The sequence below is a fragment of the Salvelinus alpinus genome, chromosome 21 (assembly GCF_045679555.1).
Source record: "Salvelinus alpinus chromosome 21, SLU_Salpinus.1, whole genome shotgun sequence".
NCBI classification, from domain to species: Eukaryota; Metazoa; Chordata; class Actinopteri; order Salmoniformes; family Salmonidae; genus Salvelinus; species Salvelinus alpinus.
In genome coordinates this window covers 31,380,828-31,397,473 of record NC_092106.1, presented here as the reverse complement: position 1 = coordinate 31,397,473, position 16,646 = coordinate 31,380,828, and the positions used below count along the sequence as shown (strand labels likewise).

The 16,646-nt window shown below is 42.6% G+C and overlaps 1 protein-coding gene across 3 annotated transcripts in view; it reads left to right on the top strand.

Annotated features, from left to right (window-relative positions):
- The first annotated feature begins 1,289 nt into the window (after positions 1-1,289).
- Positions 1,290-16,646, top strand: part of LOC139548231 (2-phosphoxylose phosphatase 1-like) — a 48,300-nt gene continuing 32,943 nt past the window's right edge. Inside the window, exons 1-2 of one of the 3 annotated variants that reach the window (XM_071357766.1) lie at positions 1,290-1,484; positions 12,331-12,474. In XM_071357766.1, the coding sequence (XP_071213867.1) occupies positions 1,298-1,484; positions 12,331-12,474 (331 nt within the window). In that variant the 5' untranslated portion in view covers positions 1,290-1,297. Of the gene's footprint in view, positions 1,485-11,152; positions 11,307-12,330; positions 12,475-16,646 lie in introns of those variants that run through there. The other 2 variants (XM_071357767.1, XM_071357769.1) reach the window with 2 other exon arrangements.

Sequence of the window (16,646 nt, the reverse complement as noted above, 5' to 3'; positions counted from 1 at the left end):
CCTAACCACTGTGACTGACCCAAAATGAAGGAAATATTTGATGATGTACAGACTCAGTGAGCATAGCCTTGCTATTGAGAAAGACTGCAGAAGGCAGACCTGGCTCTCAATAGAATGTAATAATCCTTTCCCTGTAGGCTTAGCGAGATAGGGAGGTGTATCCTGACTTTCTTATGCTGTGTGTGAACATCACACATCCTCTGGACTTGTAATACAGTTCCAAAACTGGCATAGAGCCAAAGGGAGAGCTTGAGAATTTGTTCCCATCATCAGAATAAGATTACAGCTTCCTAGTCTTTCTGCCAAGACTCACTACGATATCCCATGATCTTCCCCAGTGTTTTGGGAATACACTGTAACCAGTGTGTGGATGTGGGTACAGTGTAGTAGTTCTCTTAGGGCTCTTGGTCTAAAAAGGAATCTATGGCTTCTGCCATTTTTGGGCCTTCCTCTGACACCACCTGATATAATTTTTTATTGAACCTTTATTTAACTAGGCAAGTCAGTTAAGAACAAATTCTTATTTACAATGATGGCCTACCGGGGAACAGTGGGTTAACTGCCTTGTTCAGGGGACAAACAACAGATTTTTACCTTATCAGCTCAGGGATTCAATCCAGCAACCTTTTGGTTACTGGCCCAACACTCTAACCACTAGGCTACTTGCCGCACCTAAATGATATAGATGTCCTGACAGGGAGCTCGGCCCTAGTGATGTGCTGGACTGTTCGCACCACCCTCTGTAGCGCTTAGCGGTTGAGCGCGGTGCAGTTGCCATACCAAGCGGTGATGCAGCCAGTCAAGATGCTCTCAATGGTGCAGCTGTATAACTTTTTGAGGATCTGAGTGCCCATGCCAATTCTTCTCAGCCTTCTGAGGGGGAAGAGGAGCTGTCGTGCCCTCTTCGCAACTGTGTGGGTGTGTGTGGATCACTTGAAGCTCTTCACCCGCTCCACTACAGCCCTGTCGATGTGGATGGGGGCGTGCTTGCCTCCCTATTTCCTGTAGTCCACGATCAGCTCCTTGGTCTTACTGACGTTGAGGGAGAAGTTGTTCAAATAAAGCAATTCACTGTTAAATGCCATTACAGTACTGGATAGAGTAAATATACGCTTAACTCCTCACTCAATGATAAAACAGATGCATCTGGATGTAAAATAGCAATCTACAGTATTGTCACCAACAGTCAGTCTAATAGCCTTTGTGACATAAAGTCATGTGCTTGTATTGATCTAGTGTCAGACACAACTTGGCAGGGATGACCAGTTTGTTTCAGAAGTCAAAATGATCAAACCAGATGTATCATGAGAACCCACAGCTCTTCACAAGTGTTGGGGCTCCTGTGTGGTGCAGTGGTCTAAGACACTGCATCTCAGTGCATGAGGCATCACTGTGGTATCTGGTTCAAATCCACGCTGCAGCACTTCCGGCCGTGATTGGGTGGCACACAATTGGACCATTGTTGGCCGGGGTAGACTGTCATTGTAAGTAAGAATTTGTTCCTAACTGACTTGCCTAGTTAAATAACATTCCCTGAACCAGTGTTGTTGGTCTACTCTAGACACATGTTACTCATAAATATTTTTTTAAATAGGATCTTTAGCTCTCTGTCCAAATCAAATTTTATTGGTCACATACACATGGTTAGCAGATGTTAATGCGAGTGTAGCAAAATGCTTGTGCTTCTAGTTCCGACAATGCAGTAATATCTAGCTAGTAATCTGACAAATTCACAACAACTATCTTATACACACAAATGTACATATAAATATATGGATGAGCGATGGTCGTGCGGCATAGGCAAGATGATATGGTATAGAATAGAATACAATATATACATATGAGATGAGTAGTGTAGGAAATGTACACATTATTAAAGTGGCGTTATTTAAAGTGACTAGTGATACCTTTATTAAGTCCAATTATTAAAGTGGCCAGAGATTTTAGTCTGTATGTTGGCAGCAGACTCTCTATGTTAGTGATGGCTGTTTAACAGTCTGATAACCTGAGATAGAAGCTGTTTTTCAGTCTCTCGGCCCCCGCTTTGATGGACCTGTACTGACCTCGCCTTCTGGATGATAGCGGGGTGAACAGGCAGTGGCTCGGGTGCTTGTTGTCCTTGATGATCTTTTTGGCCTTCCTGTGACATCGAGTGCTGTAGATGTCCTGGAGGGCAGGTAGTTTGCTCACCGATAATATACATCAATATTATTGTCCGAAGCTATGCGGAACATATCCCAGTCCACGTGATCGAAGCAATCTTGAAGCGTTGAATCCGATTGGTCAGACCAGCGTTGGATGGACCTGAGCATGGGCGTTTCCTGTTTTAGTTTTTCTCCCTGCCAATAGCAGGGGGAGCAATAAAATGGAGTCATGATCAGATTTGCCAAATGGAGGACATGGGAGGGCTTAGTATGCATCGCGGAAGTTAGAGTAGCAGTGATCCAGAGTGCTACCAAATCGTGTCGCGCATTCAATGTGCTGATAGAATTTAGGAAGAATTGTTCTCAGATTAGCTTTGTTAAAATCCCATGCTACAATAAATGCCTCACATAATTATGTGTCCTCACATAATACAATGTCTTTAACTGAAATAAAATGACAATTGAATGATAAACAATGCTCTAAAATTGGTTTGCCAGAAGTTAGTTTCAGTTCACTATGGTTGACGTTCCTCCAGCTGACTGAAGAGAAGGGAACGTCTAGGTTCCTTTTCCCGCTATATTTGGGAGAGGTGAGTTGTGTCAGTGTGTCGACCATATTAGGGTGCTCCATGTTAGGAGCACCCTAACATAGATAATTGATTTGGGGAATACCTGGGAAGGCCCATGTGTGTAAAGTAGCTGAGGTGTGTTTGTGTCACATCCACCATATAAGGAGACTGTCACGGCATGGAGGGATATCCTTACAGCCAGTGTTGGGATCCTCATATTTTACAGGTATGTCTTTGTTCATGTAAATTTGTGGAAATGCTTTGGACATTAATAACGTGCTTTTCTGTTAAAAATGTTGTCTAGACCTAATACTGAGCTGAATCATTCTTATACTGTAAATTATTTCTTGAACTCCTTACCATTTCACCAAATTTGGAACTTAACCTTTCACCCAATTCTCTATATTACCACCTCACCTTACGTATTAACTAACCTGTACCTTCAAGTACAGGTTGATTTGGAAAACTTTCCTGATCACTTACTCTTTTGAAAATGTGTTTTTCTTGAACCAGAGATATGTCTGCAGAGACAATGATCAATGATCAACTAATATCTCTAGCCAGTTGGCTCCTGAACCTCTCTTTGAACTGACCTTCATACCGAGCAGCTGCTGTTAATATATCTGTGTGTATTTTACAGTGTGTGTGTGTGTTTGTGTGTGCACCAGTGGCAATGTTAAACTTTAACCCTTCGCAGGTGCTGGGTTTTTCCTCATGCCACATATGGTACTGGTTGACCTGGAAGAAAGGGGTCCTTTCCCAGCATTCTCTGCTGCTCACGTGTGTCTGGGCACCCAGACCCAGACTGAACCACAGTGACATGAGAGTTAAAAGTACACACTGTAGTTTGAAGAATTTGTGGAGGCCTCCAAATGATGAAAAAATAAAATGGGTCACGGCAATTCCATGGTAACGGAATTACGCTGAGACTCAGAAAACATTGATTCTTAATTGTAAAGTGAAGAAACGGAGTCTCAGCGTAACTCCATTACCATGGAAAATGACCTTGGTAAGATGTCAAGTAAATGCATTCTAATGGTAAGAGATGTCTAAGTAAGATGAGCCCAGACCTGACACAGACCAGAAACTGCCCTGGATCCAGAGTTTCCAGCGCTTCCCATTCAAGATCGGATCCGGAGGTACCTACGTCTTCGTCCTCTGTTCTGTCTCCCTCTCCGGTGGCTTCTACCTCGGGTTCAGATCCTCGGAGCTCCCAACCTTATCAGACCGTGAGGCTGCCTGAGAAACCGGCCCATTCAACATCACCAGCTGTCATCATAGGCAGCTCTATGGTGAGAAACCTCTCGGTCCCCAAGGCAAAAACCCTGTGCTACCCAGGAGCACGAGTACAGAACATCACAAGGCTGCTTCCTACTGTTCTACCACACATGCTGGGAGCTGACACTGCCGTAGTCCATGTGGGGTCAAACGACATCAGGAGGGCTAACTCTGAACATTTTATAATTGATTTTAAAGAACTGATTTTAGCATTAAAAGACTCCAAAAAACTGCCAATCATTTCAGGTCCAGTACCATCGTTGGGCCGCGGGTGTGAAAGATTCAGCAGACAGCTGGCATTACACATCTGGCTAAAAGACTACCGTAGCTCTGCTGGAGTCACTTTTATAGATAACTTTGACACCTTCTGGAAACAGAAGACACACTACAGGAATGACGGAGTCTATCCAAATCATCTTGGCTCCTGGACTCCTGGACGCATTTCAAGGCTGCGTTGAAACAGGATTTATCAATGACCCAAGATCAGCTCAGTTAATCCCTACCATTGTGACAATGAGTCGTCATAATGCGGCATCAAATGTACATTACCCTAGGGGCGTTGGCAGACACAATGTAAATAACTTAATTTATGTCCCCCTAATTGCCCTGAATACCTCTGTTGATCCTACAGCTATTGTATGCAGTAATCATCATGATCCAGAGTTACACTGTTAGCACTGAGGCGTGAATGTGTGAAATGCTTGATAGTGTATGTGATGTCAACAGAATAGTATATTTTCTGGGTGATTTAAATATTGACTGGCTCTCATCAACCTGCCCACTCAATAAATAACTTCAAACTGTAAGCAGTGCCTGCAACCTGGTTCAGGTTGTCAGTCAACCTACCAGGGTAGTTACAAACATCACAGGAATGAAATCATCAACATGTATTGATCACATATTTACTAATGCTGCAGAAATTTGCTTTAAAGCAGTATCTAAATCCATAGGATGTAGTGATCACAATATAATAGCCATATCGAGGAAAACCAAAATTCCAAAGGCTGGCCCTAATATAGTGTACAGTGGCAAGAAAAAGTAGGTGAACCCTTTGGAATTAACCAAGTTATGCAGAAATCCAGGTATCAAATGTAATCTGATCTTCATCTAAGTCAGAATAATAGACAAACATAGTGTGCTTAAAAAACTAATAACAGACAAATTATTGTATTTTTCTTGTCTATATTGAATACATAATTTAAACATTCACAGTATAGGATGGAAAAAGTATGTGAACCCCTAGGCTATTAACTTCTCCAAAAGCTAATTGGAGTCAGGAGTCAGCTAACCTGGAGTCCAATCAAAGAGACAAGATTGTAGATGTTGGTTAGAGCTGCCCTGCCCTGTAAAAAACACTCACAAACCTTTAGTTTGCTATTCACAAGAAGCATTGCCTGATGTGAACCATGCCTCAAACAAAAGAGATCTCAGAAGACCTAAGATTAAGAATTGTTGACTTGTATAAAGCTGGGAAGAGTTACAAAAGTATCTCTAAAATATTTGATGTTCATGAGTCCACGGTAAGACAAATAGTCTATAAATGGTGAAAGTTCAGCACTTTTGCTACTCTCCCTAGGAGTGGCCGACCTGCAAAGATGACTGCAAGAGCACAGCGCGGAATGGTCAATGAGGTTAAGAAGAATCCTAGAGTGTCAGCTAAAGACTTACAGAAATCTCTGGAACATGCTAACATCTCTGTTGACGAGTACACGATATGTAAAACCCTAAACAAGAATGGTGTTCATGGGAGGACACCATGGAAGAAGCCACTGCTGTCCAAAAAGAACTTTTCTGCACGTCTGAAGTTTGCAAAAGTGCACCTGGATATTCCACAGCGCTACTGGTAAAATATTCTGTGGACAGATGAAACTATAGTTGAGTTGTTTGGAAGGAACACACAACACTATGTGTGGAGAACAAAAAGCACAGCACACCAACATCAAAACCTCATCCCAACTGTAAAGTATGGTGGAGGGAGCATCATGGTCTGGGGCTGCCTCAGGGCCTGGACAGCTTGCTATCATCAACGGAAAAATGAATTCCCAAGTTTATCAAAACATTTTGCAGGAAAATGTTAGGCTATCTGTCCGCCAATTGAAGCTCAACAGAAGTTGGGTGATGCAAGAGGACAAAGACCCAAAACACAGAAGTAAATCAACAACAGAATGGCTTCAACAGAAGAAAATACGCCTTCTGGAAAGGCCCGGTCAGAGTCCTGACCTCAACCCGATTGAGATGCTGTGGCATGACCTCAAGAGAGCAGTTCACACCAGACATCCCAAGAATATTGCTGAACTGAAACAGTTTTGTAAAGAGGAATGGTCCAAAATTCCTCCTGACTGTGCAGGTCTGATCTGCAACTACAGAAAAAGTTTGGTTGAGGTCATTACTTCCAAAGGAGGGTCAACCAGTTATTAAATCCAAGGGTTCACATACTTTTCCCACCCTGCACTGTGAATGTTTACACGGTGTGTTCAATAAAGACATAAAAATGTATAATTGTTTGTGTGTTTTTAGTTTAAGCAGACTGTGTTTGTCTATTGTTGTGACCTAGATGAAGATCAGATGAAATTTTATGATCAATTTATGCAGAAATCCAGGTATTTCCAAAGGGTTCACATACTTTTTCTTGCCACTGAATAAGAGGTCATACAAGAAGTTTTGTAGTGATTCATATGTTGATGATGTAAATAATATTTGCTGGTCTGTGGTGTGTAATGAGGAGCAACCAGACACTGCACTTGGCACATTTATGAAATTGCTTATTCCAGTTACTAATAAGCACGTAGCCATTAAGAAAATGACTGGAAAAACTGTTAAATCCCCTTGGATTGATGAGGAATTGAAAAATGGTATGGCTGAGAGGGATGAGGCAAAAGGTATGGCAAATAAGTCTGGCAGCCCAACTGATTGGCAAACGTACTGCAAATTTAAGAAATCTTGTGACTAAGCTAAATAAAAATACAAATAAACTATACTATGAAACAAAGATAAATGTTATAAATAATGATAGTAAAAAGCTTTGGAGCACCTTCAATGACATTTTGGGAAAGAAAGCCAACTCGGCTCCATCGTTCATTGAATCAGATGGCTCATTTATCACAAAACCCACTGATATTGTCAACTACCTTGAGTTTTCATTGGCAAGATAAGCAAACATAGGGATAACATGCCAGCAACAAACGCTGACACTACACATCTAAGTATATCTGACCAAATTATGAAAGACAAGAATTGTACTTTTGAATTCTGTAAAGTCAGTGTGGAAGAGGTGAAACAATTATTGTTGTCTATCAACAATGACAAGCCACCGGGGTCTGACAATCTGGATGGAAAATTACTGAGGATAATAGCGGGCGATATTGCCACTCCTATTTAACACATCTTCAATTAAAGCCTACTAGAAAGTGTGTGCCCTCAGGCCTGGAGGGAAGCTAAAGTCATTCCGCTACCCAAGAATAGTAAAGCCCCCTTTACTGGCTCAAATAGCCGACCAATCAGCCTGTTACCAACCCTTAGTAAACTTCTGGAAAAATTGTGTTTGACCAGAAACAATGCTATTTCACAGTAAACAAATTGACAACAGACTTTCAGCACGCTTATAGGGAAGGACACTCAACAAGCACAGCACTTACACAAATGACTGATGATTGGCTGAGAGAAATAGATGATCAAATGATTGTGGGGGCTGTCTTGTTAGACTTCAGTTCGGCTTTTGACATTATCGATCATAGTCTGCTGCTGGAAAAACGTGTGTGATATGGCTTTACACCCCCTGCTATAATGTGGATAGAGTTACTTGTCTAACAGAACACAGAGGGTATTCTTCAATGGAAGCCTCTCAAACATAATCCAGGTAGAATCAGGAATTCCCCAGGGCAGCTGTCTATAATAAAGCGCTGCTCTGCCTTCTTAACAACACTATCAACAAGGTAGGTCCTACAGGCCCTGGTTTTGTCGCACCTAGACTACTGTTCAGTAGTGTGGTCAGGTGCCTGAACAGACTTAGGAAAATTGCAGTTGGCTCAGAACAGGGCAGCACGGCTGGCCCTTAAAAGTACACAGAGAGCTAACGTTAATGACATGCATGTCAATCTCTCATGGCTCACAGTGGAAGAGAGATTGACTTCATCGTTAGTTGTTTTTGTAAGAGGTGAATGTAATGAGCTGTTTAAAATACTAGCACACAGCTCGGACACCAATGCATACCCCACAAGACATGCGACCAGAGGTCTCTTCACAGTTGCCAAGTCCAGAACAGACTATGGGAGACGCACAGTACTACATAGAGCCATGACTACATGGAACTCTATTCCACATCAGGTAACTGATGCAAGCAGTAGAATCAGATTTAAAAAGCAGGTAAAAATACACCTTATGGAACAGCGGGGACTGAAGAGACACACACAAAGGTACAGACACATTGTGATATTGTTGTATGGTGGTAATGAACATGTTGTGTTGTGGATATGTGGTGGTGTAGGGATGTTATATGATGTACTGTTTTATCTTTAGCTCATTCAGTACAAACATAGTTCACTGTTTTATCTGTTGTTTTATATGTAATGTGGGTGCTTTGGTGTGTTTGGACCCCAGGAAGAGTAGCTGCTGCCTTGGCAGGAACTAATTGGGATCCATAATAAATACAAATACAAAAGATCAACATTTTTTGCAGTGCAAAATACAAACAGTGTGACACCAGTCATAAAACTAAACATCCGTGTCATGATGCAGATATACTCTCAATTAAAACAATTATTAGATACTGACTAGGCCTATATAAGAAACACACACACACACACACACTACTTCCAATCACACACACCCTCCCCATCCCATGACTCTTATTGCCGTATGGGCCTGTGGAAGAGGCCTCTCTAAGTGGAGGCACGTTTAGCAGGCAGCCTGGCTCATGTGACTGTCATACCTTCAGATATTACTGCAGGAACAGACCCAGGAATTTGAGAAAGACAGGCCAGCCCAGGACAGCCTGGGAGCCTCCACTGAACCAACGCCTGATTCAATCATCAATAATCAGAGACCTGCTTGCTGCACTCTGTACCCTGGCCCCAGGACACAGGAAGTGGCCCACGAGGGGCCATCTGAGAGTCACGGGACTGCAGGGATGCTCCTTAGTTAGGCGTCCTACCAGGTCAAATAGATGGGCTGTTCAAATCACACGATAAAAACAGCAAGAAATAAATCAAAAATGTGCATATTTTATACTATAACCAGCAATGAGATCACCAACATGATATGCATGAAGTGGTTCAGTGAAACAGGCCTAGTGTTATCAGACATTGTTATTGTCATTTTCAAGAAGCTTCCATGTGAAGCTACATTATCATGATATGGTATGATCAATAGACACTCAGTGACCTCAGTACAATATAGAAGGTATTTAAGCTGTGGAGGCTGCTTAGCGGAGGACGGCTCATATATATTAATGTCTGTAACGGAGCGAATGGAATGACATCAAACAGATGGAAACCATGTGTTTGATGTACAGTATTTGATACTATTCCACTCATTCCAGTCATTACCACGAGCCCGTCCTCCCCAATTAACGTGCCACCAACCTCCTGTGTATTTAAGTATGACTCAGAAGTATTTCTGTATGTAATAAAGCCCTTTTTTGGGGAAAAACACCTTCTGATTGGTTGGGCCTGGTTCCCCAGTGGGTGGACCTATGCCCTCCCAGGCCCACCCATGGCTGTGCCATTGCCCAGTCATGTGAAATCCATAGATTGGGACCTAATTAATTTATTTCAATTGGACTGATTACCTTATAAACTGTAACTCAGTAAAATCTTTGAAATTGTTGCATGTAGCGTTTATATTTTTGTTCAGTATATTTCTATGCGCCATCCAGCCACATAGGACATGTCTTACTCCAGAGTGGGCGTTCTTCCGTTGTGACAGACACAGATACTTGGTTTTGAAAACCAGAACTCAGAAGATCGTTGTAATTTCCCTTGTTTGATTCGCATTGTAATAGAATAGAGTGATTAACTATGGAAAGTTGCTCTGCCAAGCAACATAATCAGTGCTGTCAAAGTTCAATGTGTCCACAAGGTTGCGCTCTAACAAAGCAGTTCTCATTCAAAGGACTTCAAAATGAATCGTATCTTAAATCCCTTTGTTTCATTGTTTCCCCATCCTTCACCTACCCTGACGTGAAAGAACAGAGCAAATTAAATAACATTTGTTCTTTTTTGTCAGATTGGTGCTGTCACGGATTAGCCTCGTACAGAATGTAAGGTTACGAGATCCGGATTGTTCGTAGGAGGCTAGTCACGGACAATATACCACTTAAAAATACTGATGCTCACTAAAAGGTAGCCTACATCGTCTATCCACCCCTTGTCTTTTTGCCGAAAAGTTGATTTGACAATGATGTTCTTCTAACCAACCGTTTAATTCTAATGGTCAGCTCTACTGTTACAATAAAAGTATACTAGAATGGAGTAGAAACAGTATAGTTCTATATCCAACCTGCTGCTACATTCACTACATTCCTAAAGGAAATAATGTTATTTTTACATTTTCCCTGACACCAAAAAGTACTTGTTACATTTTGACAGGAAAATGGTCCAATTCATACACCTATCAAGAGAACATCCCTGGTCATCCCTACTGCCTCTTATAAATGTGTAAATAAATGTCAGTGTTGTAGTGTACCCCTGGCTATCCGTAAAGTAAAACATTTTTTTTTACATTGTGCTGTCTGGTTTGCATAATATAAGGATTTTGAAATTATTAATACTTTTACTTGTGATACTTAAGTATATTTAAAACCAAACACTTTTAGACTTTTACTCAAGTAATATTTTACTGGGTGACTCTCACTTTTACTTGAGTCATGTTCTATTAAGGTATCTTTTCTTTTACTACAGTATGACTTTTGGGTACTTTTTCCACCACTGTCAAAAGCATCGACTGATTATAGCCCTAGTATACGTAGAGGTATGGGCCGGGAAAAATAACCTTCAAGCTGTTTCTCTGCAAAATTATTCCTATTTTGATGCAATCGTTTAGAATAACTTATTTTATCACAACATCATATCGGTTGATGGCCATAGAATAATGGTGATGACAGGATGATCCTCCACGTTTCACACCAGAATAGTGGAGATGCGAGACAAAAGTAGAGTGGTTTCAGTTGCATATGAAAAGGGGAGTAGGAGGTTAGCACAGCAAAGTGGAGTCAGTAAGTAAGCAGGACCCAGGACAGCCACACGGATAGGTAGTTCAGAGGAGTAAAAGCCGGCACGGCGCTGGGTGGATTCAAGTTCTGATTGAGGCTCGCTACTTGGTAAGATGATCCGAAATAAACGACCAGCAAATATGGTAATTAGGCAGTTTAGCTATTTTCCCACGAGTTTGTCCTGAGTAGGTACATTGTAAACAAAGGCTTGGCGTTTTGTAATAACGGTGTTATTAAGGTAGCTACGAATTCCATGAAAACATTCGATTCTGCAAAAAAGTCGACAAGTTTACTACCACATATTTAGCTTTACAAGCTGTACATTTAGCTGTTATACCGGAAGCATTGATGCTACTATAGTGCATGTGTTCGATATAACAATATGAAAGTTATCTAGATAGCCAGTTCGCTAGCTAACAAATAATCCCTTCCCTTGTAGCTAGCTGGTCAGCATAGCATTGTAGCCGAGACGAGCAGACAAGCTGTCACAATGCGTCAACATTGTTTTAATTAGTGCAATCATCATGAAATAGTATCTCCTCGCAGGTAGCCTACTACAATGTTTCAGTAACGTTAATCACTACAGGAGTTCCACAGAAGAGTTTCATCACATTATGATGCATACAGGTTAGCTACATATAATAACATTTATACATTGAGAAGCAAAAACATTTTTGAGACAGTTTAGTTTCTCCAACAATTAACCTTATAATTGTTTCATATTTGCATGAACATGTTTTGAGAGAACATCTCAAGTCATGTAGACCGTTTCTGAGGAGAGGTGATTGAGGATAATGATTGAGGCACCATTTTTACCTCATCTAGCCATGCTCTTATTTTTAGTCTGTCTAATAGCAGGGTTGCGTTGTGTATAACTGACGTAAATGGTGGGTTTTTTACATGTTCTTTCTGTTTCCCTCCCTGATTGTTCCGACATCCCTGCTCTCTCATAGATCTATTCATAGAAGGCAGGCTGTATAGTGGAACATGCTACAAACTGGCGCTGACAACTTTCTTTAGTTCATTTGTGTGGTTCATTGTGTGCAGCAAAGTTTTTTCTTCTATTGGTTTAGAGGCGTGTTATAGGCATGTTTGTTTCATAATGTTGCTTGTCTTTGTTGTGCCTATTTAGACAGCAGGAATGGGGCAAGGTGTGGGTGGTTGACTGACAGGGAGACGGACCAATCACTTGTCAGGATGCTGGCTCGGAACCGCTTCATCCTCCTGGTGGTGGTGGGGGCGGTGCTGGCCATCGTGAGTCTCAGCCTCCAATTCTGTAAGTAAACTGTGTGTTTGTTTGTGTAGTGTATTGTCTCTACAGCTGCCATTATTTGTGGTTGGAATTTGTGTGTGATCGTGTGGTGTGTATATCCAGGTGTGTTTGTGTATGATCACACGGTGTGTGTGTATTATATCTGACCACTAGTGTTTTCCACTCCAAGCGATCCATTTACATGGAAACAAAGACAGGTCCTCTAGAGACATTCTATATATAGACCAGTCCTATCCACTATGATACCCTGAGATACTCTTAAGTGTTCCCCCAATGACTTGTCGGTAGAAAATGGCCTCTGCCTCCGTTAGGTCATTGTGCCCCATCTCGCCTGTGCATAGAAAAAAATTCTGTGTCCTCGATGGTAATAAATACAAGGAAACAGGCCAAGTCGATTTGTTGCGTAAGACTCTTACTGTGGGTGGATGGAAGAGTCCTTTCGCTGTTATATGGAAATAACATAATTAGAAAGAAGGCTAGACTGGAGAATATTATTGAGCTGCAAAAATAACATCCATATTTGAATGAAAAATCCTAGTCCCAGATTATGTTGGGTATGAAATATGCTGTATAGTGCGTACCTTTCTCTCTCTTTCTGTACCCTGCTCTCTTGCTTCAAGTCTTTACAGACGCCAGAAGAGATTGCAATTCTGTGAGTGTGTCTTAACTCTGCATTGAAAATGTGTGAACTGTGTGACCCTGTTGCCATCTCTCCTCTCCCTCTCTCTCAAAAGCAGAGGTGTGTGTCTGTCTGAGGGGGATTGTAGGCTGAAGTAACTTTAATGCACTACTTAAAACCATTCTCTGCTCCTGCCCTCTAATCTTCTCCTTTAGCAAAAACGAAAGGCAATAAAAGATTATGCTGAATGAAATCCCACTGTAAATTGTTACCATTGAGTGTGTGTGTGCATGCGTGTGTCTAGGCTCGTATGGGTCCCTTACTTTGTCATTGAGAATGTGTCTTGACTCTTGATTGATTTCTCGATCACTTGAGGCAACATGGGATTTATATAACCAAAGTATGGTCTGTGTTAGCGGCCTCTCCTTCCCTGTCATGTGATCTGTAGGTTGTCTGTGTGTTGGAGAGAGGCTGTCATAATTTATTCATCAGACTGCAAGTCATTATCCTCTACTACAGGGGAAGGCCCAGTGGGACAGCAGCACTTCATGTTCCATTGATTGTCATCCTTCTTTCTCCTCCACTTTCCCTCCCTCTCTTATCGGTTTTCTGCTTAAGTTATCTTTCTCTTTTTCTATTTTAGCCTCTGACTGTTATCTTCCTGTTTTGGTCTGTTCTTTCTTACGCTACTTCTCTCACTTTCCCTCCCTCCCTCCCTCCCTCCCTCCCTCCCTCCCTCCCTCCCTCCCTCCCTCCCTCCCTCCCTCCCTCCCTCCCTCCCTCCCTCCCTTCCCTCCTTCCCTCCCTCCCTTCCCTCCCTCCCTTCCCTCCCTCCCTTCCCTCCTTCCCTCCCTCCATCTTTCTTTTCTTTCTGATTATTTTGAACATTGGGAGAAGAAGCCAGTGTATAGAATTTGTTTGTGTGGATTTCAATTTGTTTGCTGAAACTTGATTGATTACGGTGTGTGATCCAGACAGGCAATAACAGATGGTTTGCCATGACTCTGACACTCTGCCTGCCTCTACGACCTCTCTGAAATCTGGACTGGGGTCGCCATGGCAGTAGAGGCGTGACACCTGTTTGACAAGCGACAGGGAGTCCCACAGTAAGAGAGGTGTGAAGCTTAGCGGAACAGAGGACGGAGAAGGAGGGAAACAAAAACAGGAGGAGGGATATGGCGAGAGAGATATAATAGAGGAAAGGAGAGACAAAGAGAGAGATGACAGGAGAGGGAATGGAAGAGGAGAGAGGGGGAGGCAATAACATCAACAGAGCGATACAGGAAAATATAGACTACAGGAATTGAAGAGAAGATAAAAGAGAAGACGAAAGGAGAGCAGAGAGAGAGAGAGCGTGATGGAGGAAAATACATGTATATAATGAGAAGAATGGAGAGGGAGAGAGAATAATCCACAGAGATGAAGAGAGATATAACATCAGAGGAAATAGAGAGAGGGGGAGAGAATAATCCACAGAGATGAAGAGAGATATAACATCAGAGGAAATAGAGAGAGGGGGAGAGAATAATCCACAGAGATGAAGAGAGATATAACATCAGAGGAAATAGAGAGAGGGGAGAGAATAATCCACAGAGATGAAGAGAGATATAACATCAGAGGAAATAGAGAGAGGGGGAGAGAATAATCCACAGAGATGAAGAGAGATATAACATCAGAGGAAATAGAGAGGGGGAGAGAATAATCCACAGAGATGAAGAGAGATATAACATCAGAGGAAATAGAGAGAGGGGGAGAGAATAATCCACAGAGATGAAGAGAGATATAACATCAGAGGAAATAGAGAGAGGGGGAGAGAATAATCCACAGAGATGAAGAGAGATATAACATCAGAGGAAATAGAGAGGGGGAGAGAATAATCCACAGAGATGAAGAGAGATATAACATCAGAGGAAATAGAGAGAGGGGAGAGAAAGGAATAGGCAGAGAGAGAGAATACAGGAACGAAAGCCAAACTAACAGCGACGTGTTTTGGAGGATAGCTATGAGTCAGTGACACGGAGACAGACAGCCCACAGGGATTAGAGGCAGACAGACAGATAGACCACAGGGATTAGAGGCAGACAGACAGATAGACCACAGGGAGTAGAGGCAGACAGACATATCGACCACAGGGAGTAGAGGCAGACAGACAGATAGACCACGGGGAGTAGAGGCAGACAGACAGATAGACCACGGGCAGTAGAGGCAGACAGACAGATAGACCACAGGGAGTAGAGGCAGACAGACAGATAGACCACGGGGAGTAGAGGCAGACAGACAGATAGACCACGGGCAGTAGAGGCAGACATACAGACAGATAGACCACAGGCAGTAGAGGCAGACAGACAGATAGACCACGGGGAGTAGAGGCAGACAGACAGATCATACATGTGTAACGGATGTGAAATGGCTAGCTAGTTAGCGGTGGTGCGCGCTAATAGCGTTTCAATCGGTGACGTCACTCGCTTTGAGACCTTGAAGTAGGTTGTCTGTGTGTTGGAGAGAGGCTGTCATAATTTATTCATCAGACTGCAAGTCATTATCCTCTACTACAGGGGAAGGCCCAGTGGGACAGCAGCACTTCATGTTCCATTGATTGTCATCCTTCTTTCTCCTCCACTTTCCCTCCCTCTCTTATCGGTTTTCTGCTTAAGTTATCTTTCTCTTTTTCTATTTTAGCCTCTGACTGTTATCTTCCTGTTTTGGTCTGTTCTTTCTTACGCTACTTCTCTCACTTTCCCTCCCTCCCTCCCTCCCTCCCTCCCTCCCTCCCTCCCTCCCTCCCTCCCTCCCTCCCTCCCTCCCTCCCTCCCTTCCCTCCCTCCCTTCCCTCCTTCCCTCCCTCCATCTTTCTTTTCTTTCTGATTATTTTGAACATTGGGAGAAGAAGCCAGTGTATAGAATTTGTTTGTGTGGATTTCAATTTGTTTGCTGAAACTTGATTGATTACGGTGTGTGATCCAGACAGGCGATAACAGATGGTTTGCCATGACTCTGACACTCTGCCTGCCTCTACGACCTCTCTGAAATCTGGACTGGGGTCGCCATGGCAGTAGAGGCGTGACACCTGTTTGACAAGCGACAGGGAGTCCCACAGTAAGAGAGGTGTGAAGCTTAGCGGAACAGAGGACGGAGAAGGAGGGAAACAAAAACAGGAGGAGGGATATGGCGAGAGAGATATAATAGAGGAAAGGAGAGACAAAGAGAGAGATGACAGGAGAGGGAATGGAAGAGGAGAGAGGGGGAGGCAATAACATCAACAGAGCGATACAGGAAAATATAGACTACAGGAATTGAAGAGAAGATAAAAGAGAAGACGAAAGGAGAGCAGAGAGAGAGAGAGCGTGATGGAGGAAAATACATGTATATAATGAGAAGAATGGAGAGGGAGAGAGAATAATCCACAGAGATGAAGAGAGATATAACATCAGAGGAAATAGAGAGAGGGGGAGAGAATAATCCACAGAGATGAAGAGAGATATAACATCAGAGGAAATAGAGAGAGGGGGAGAGAATAATCCACAGAGATGAAGAGAGATATAACATCAGAGGAAAT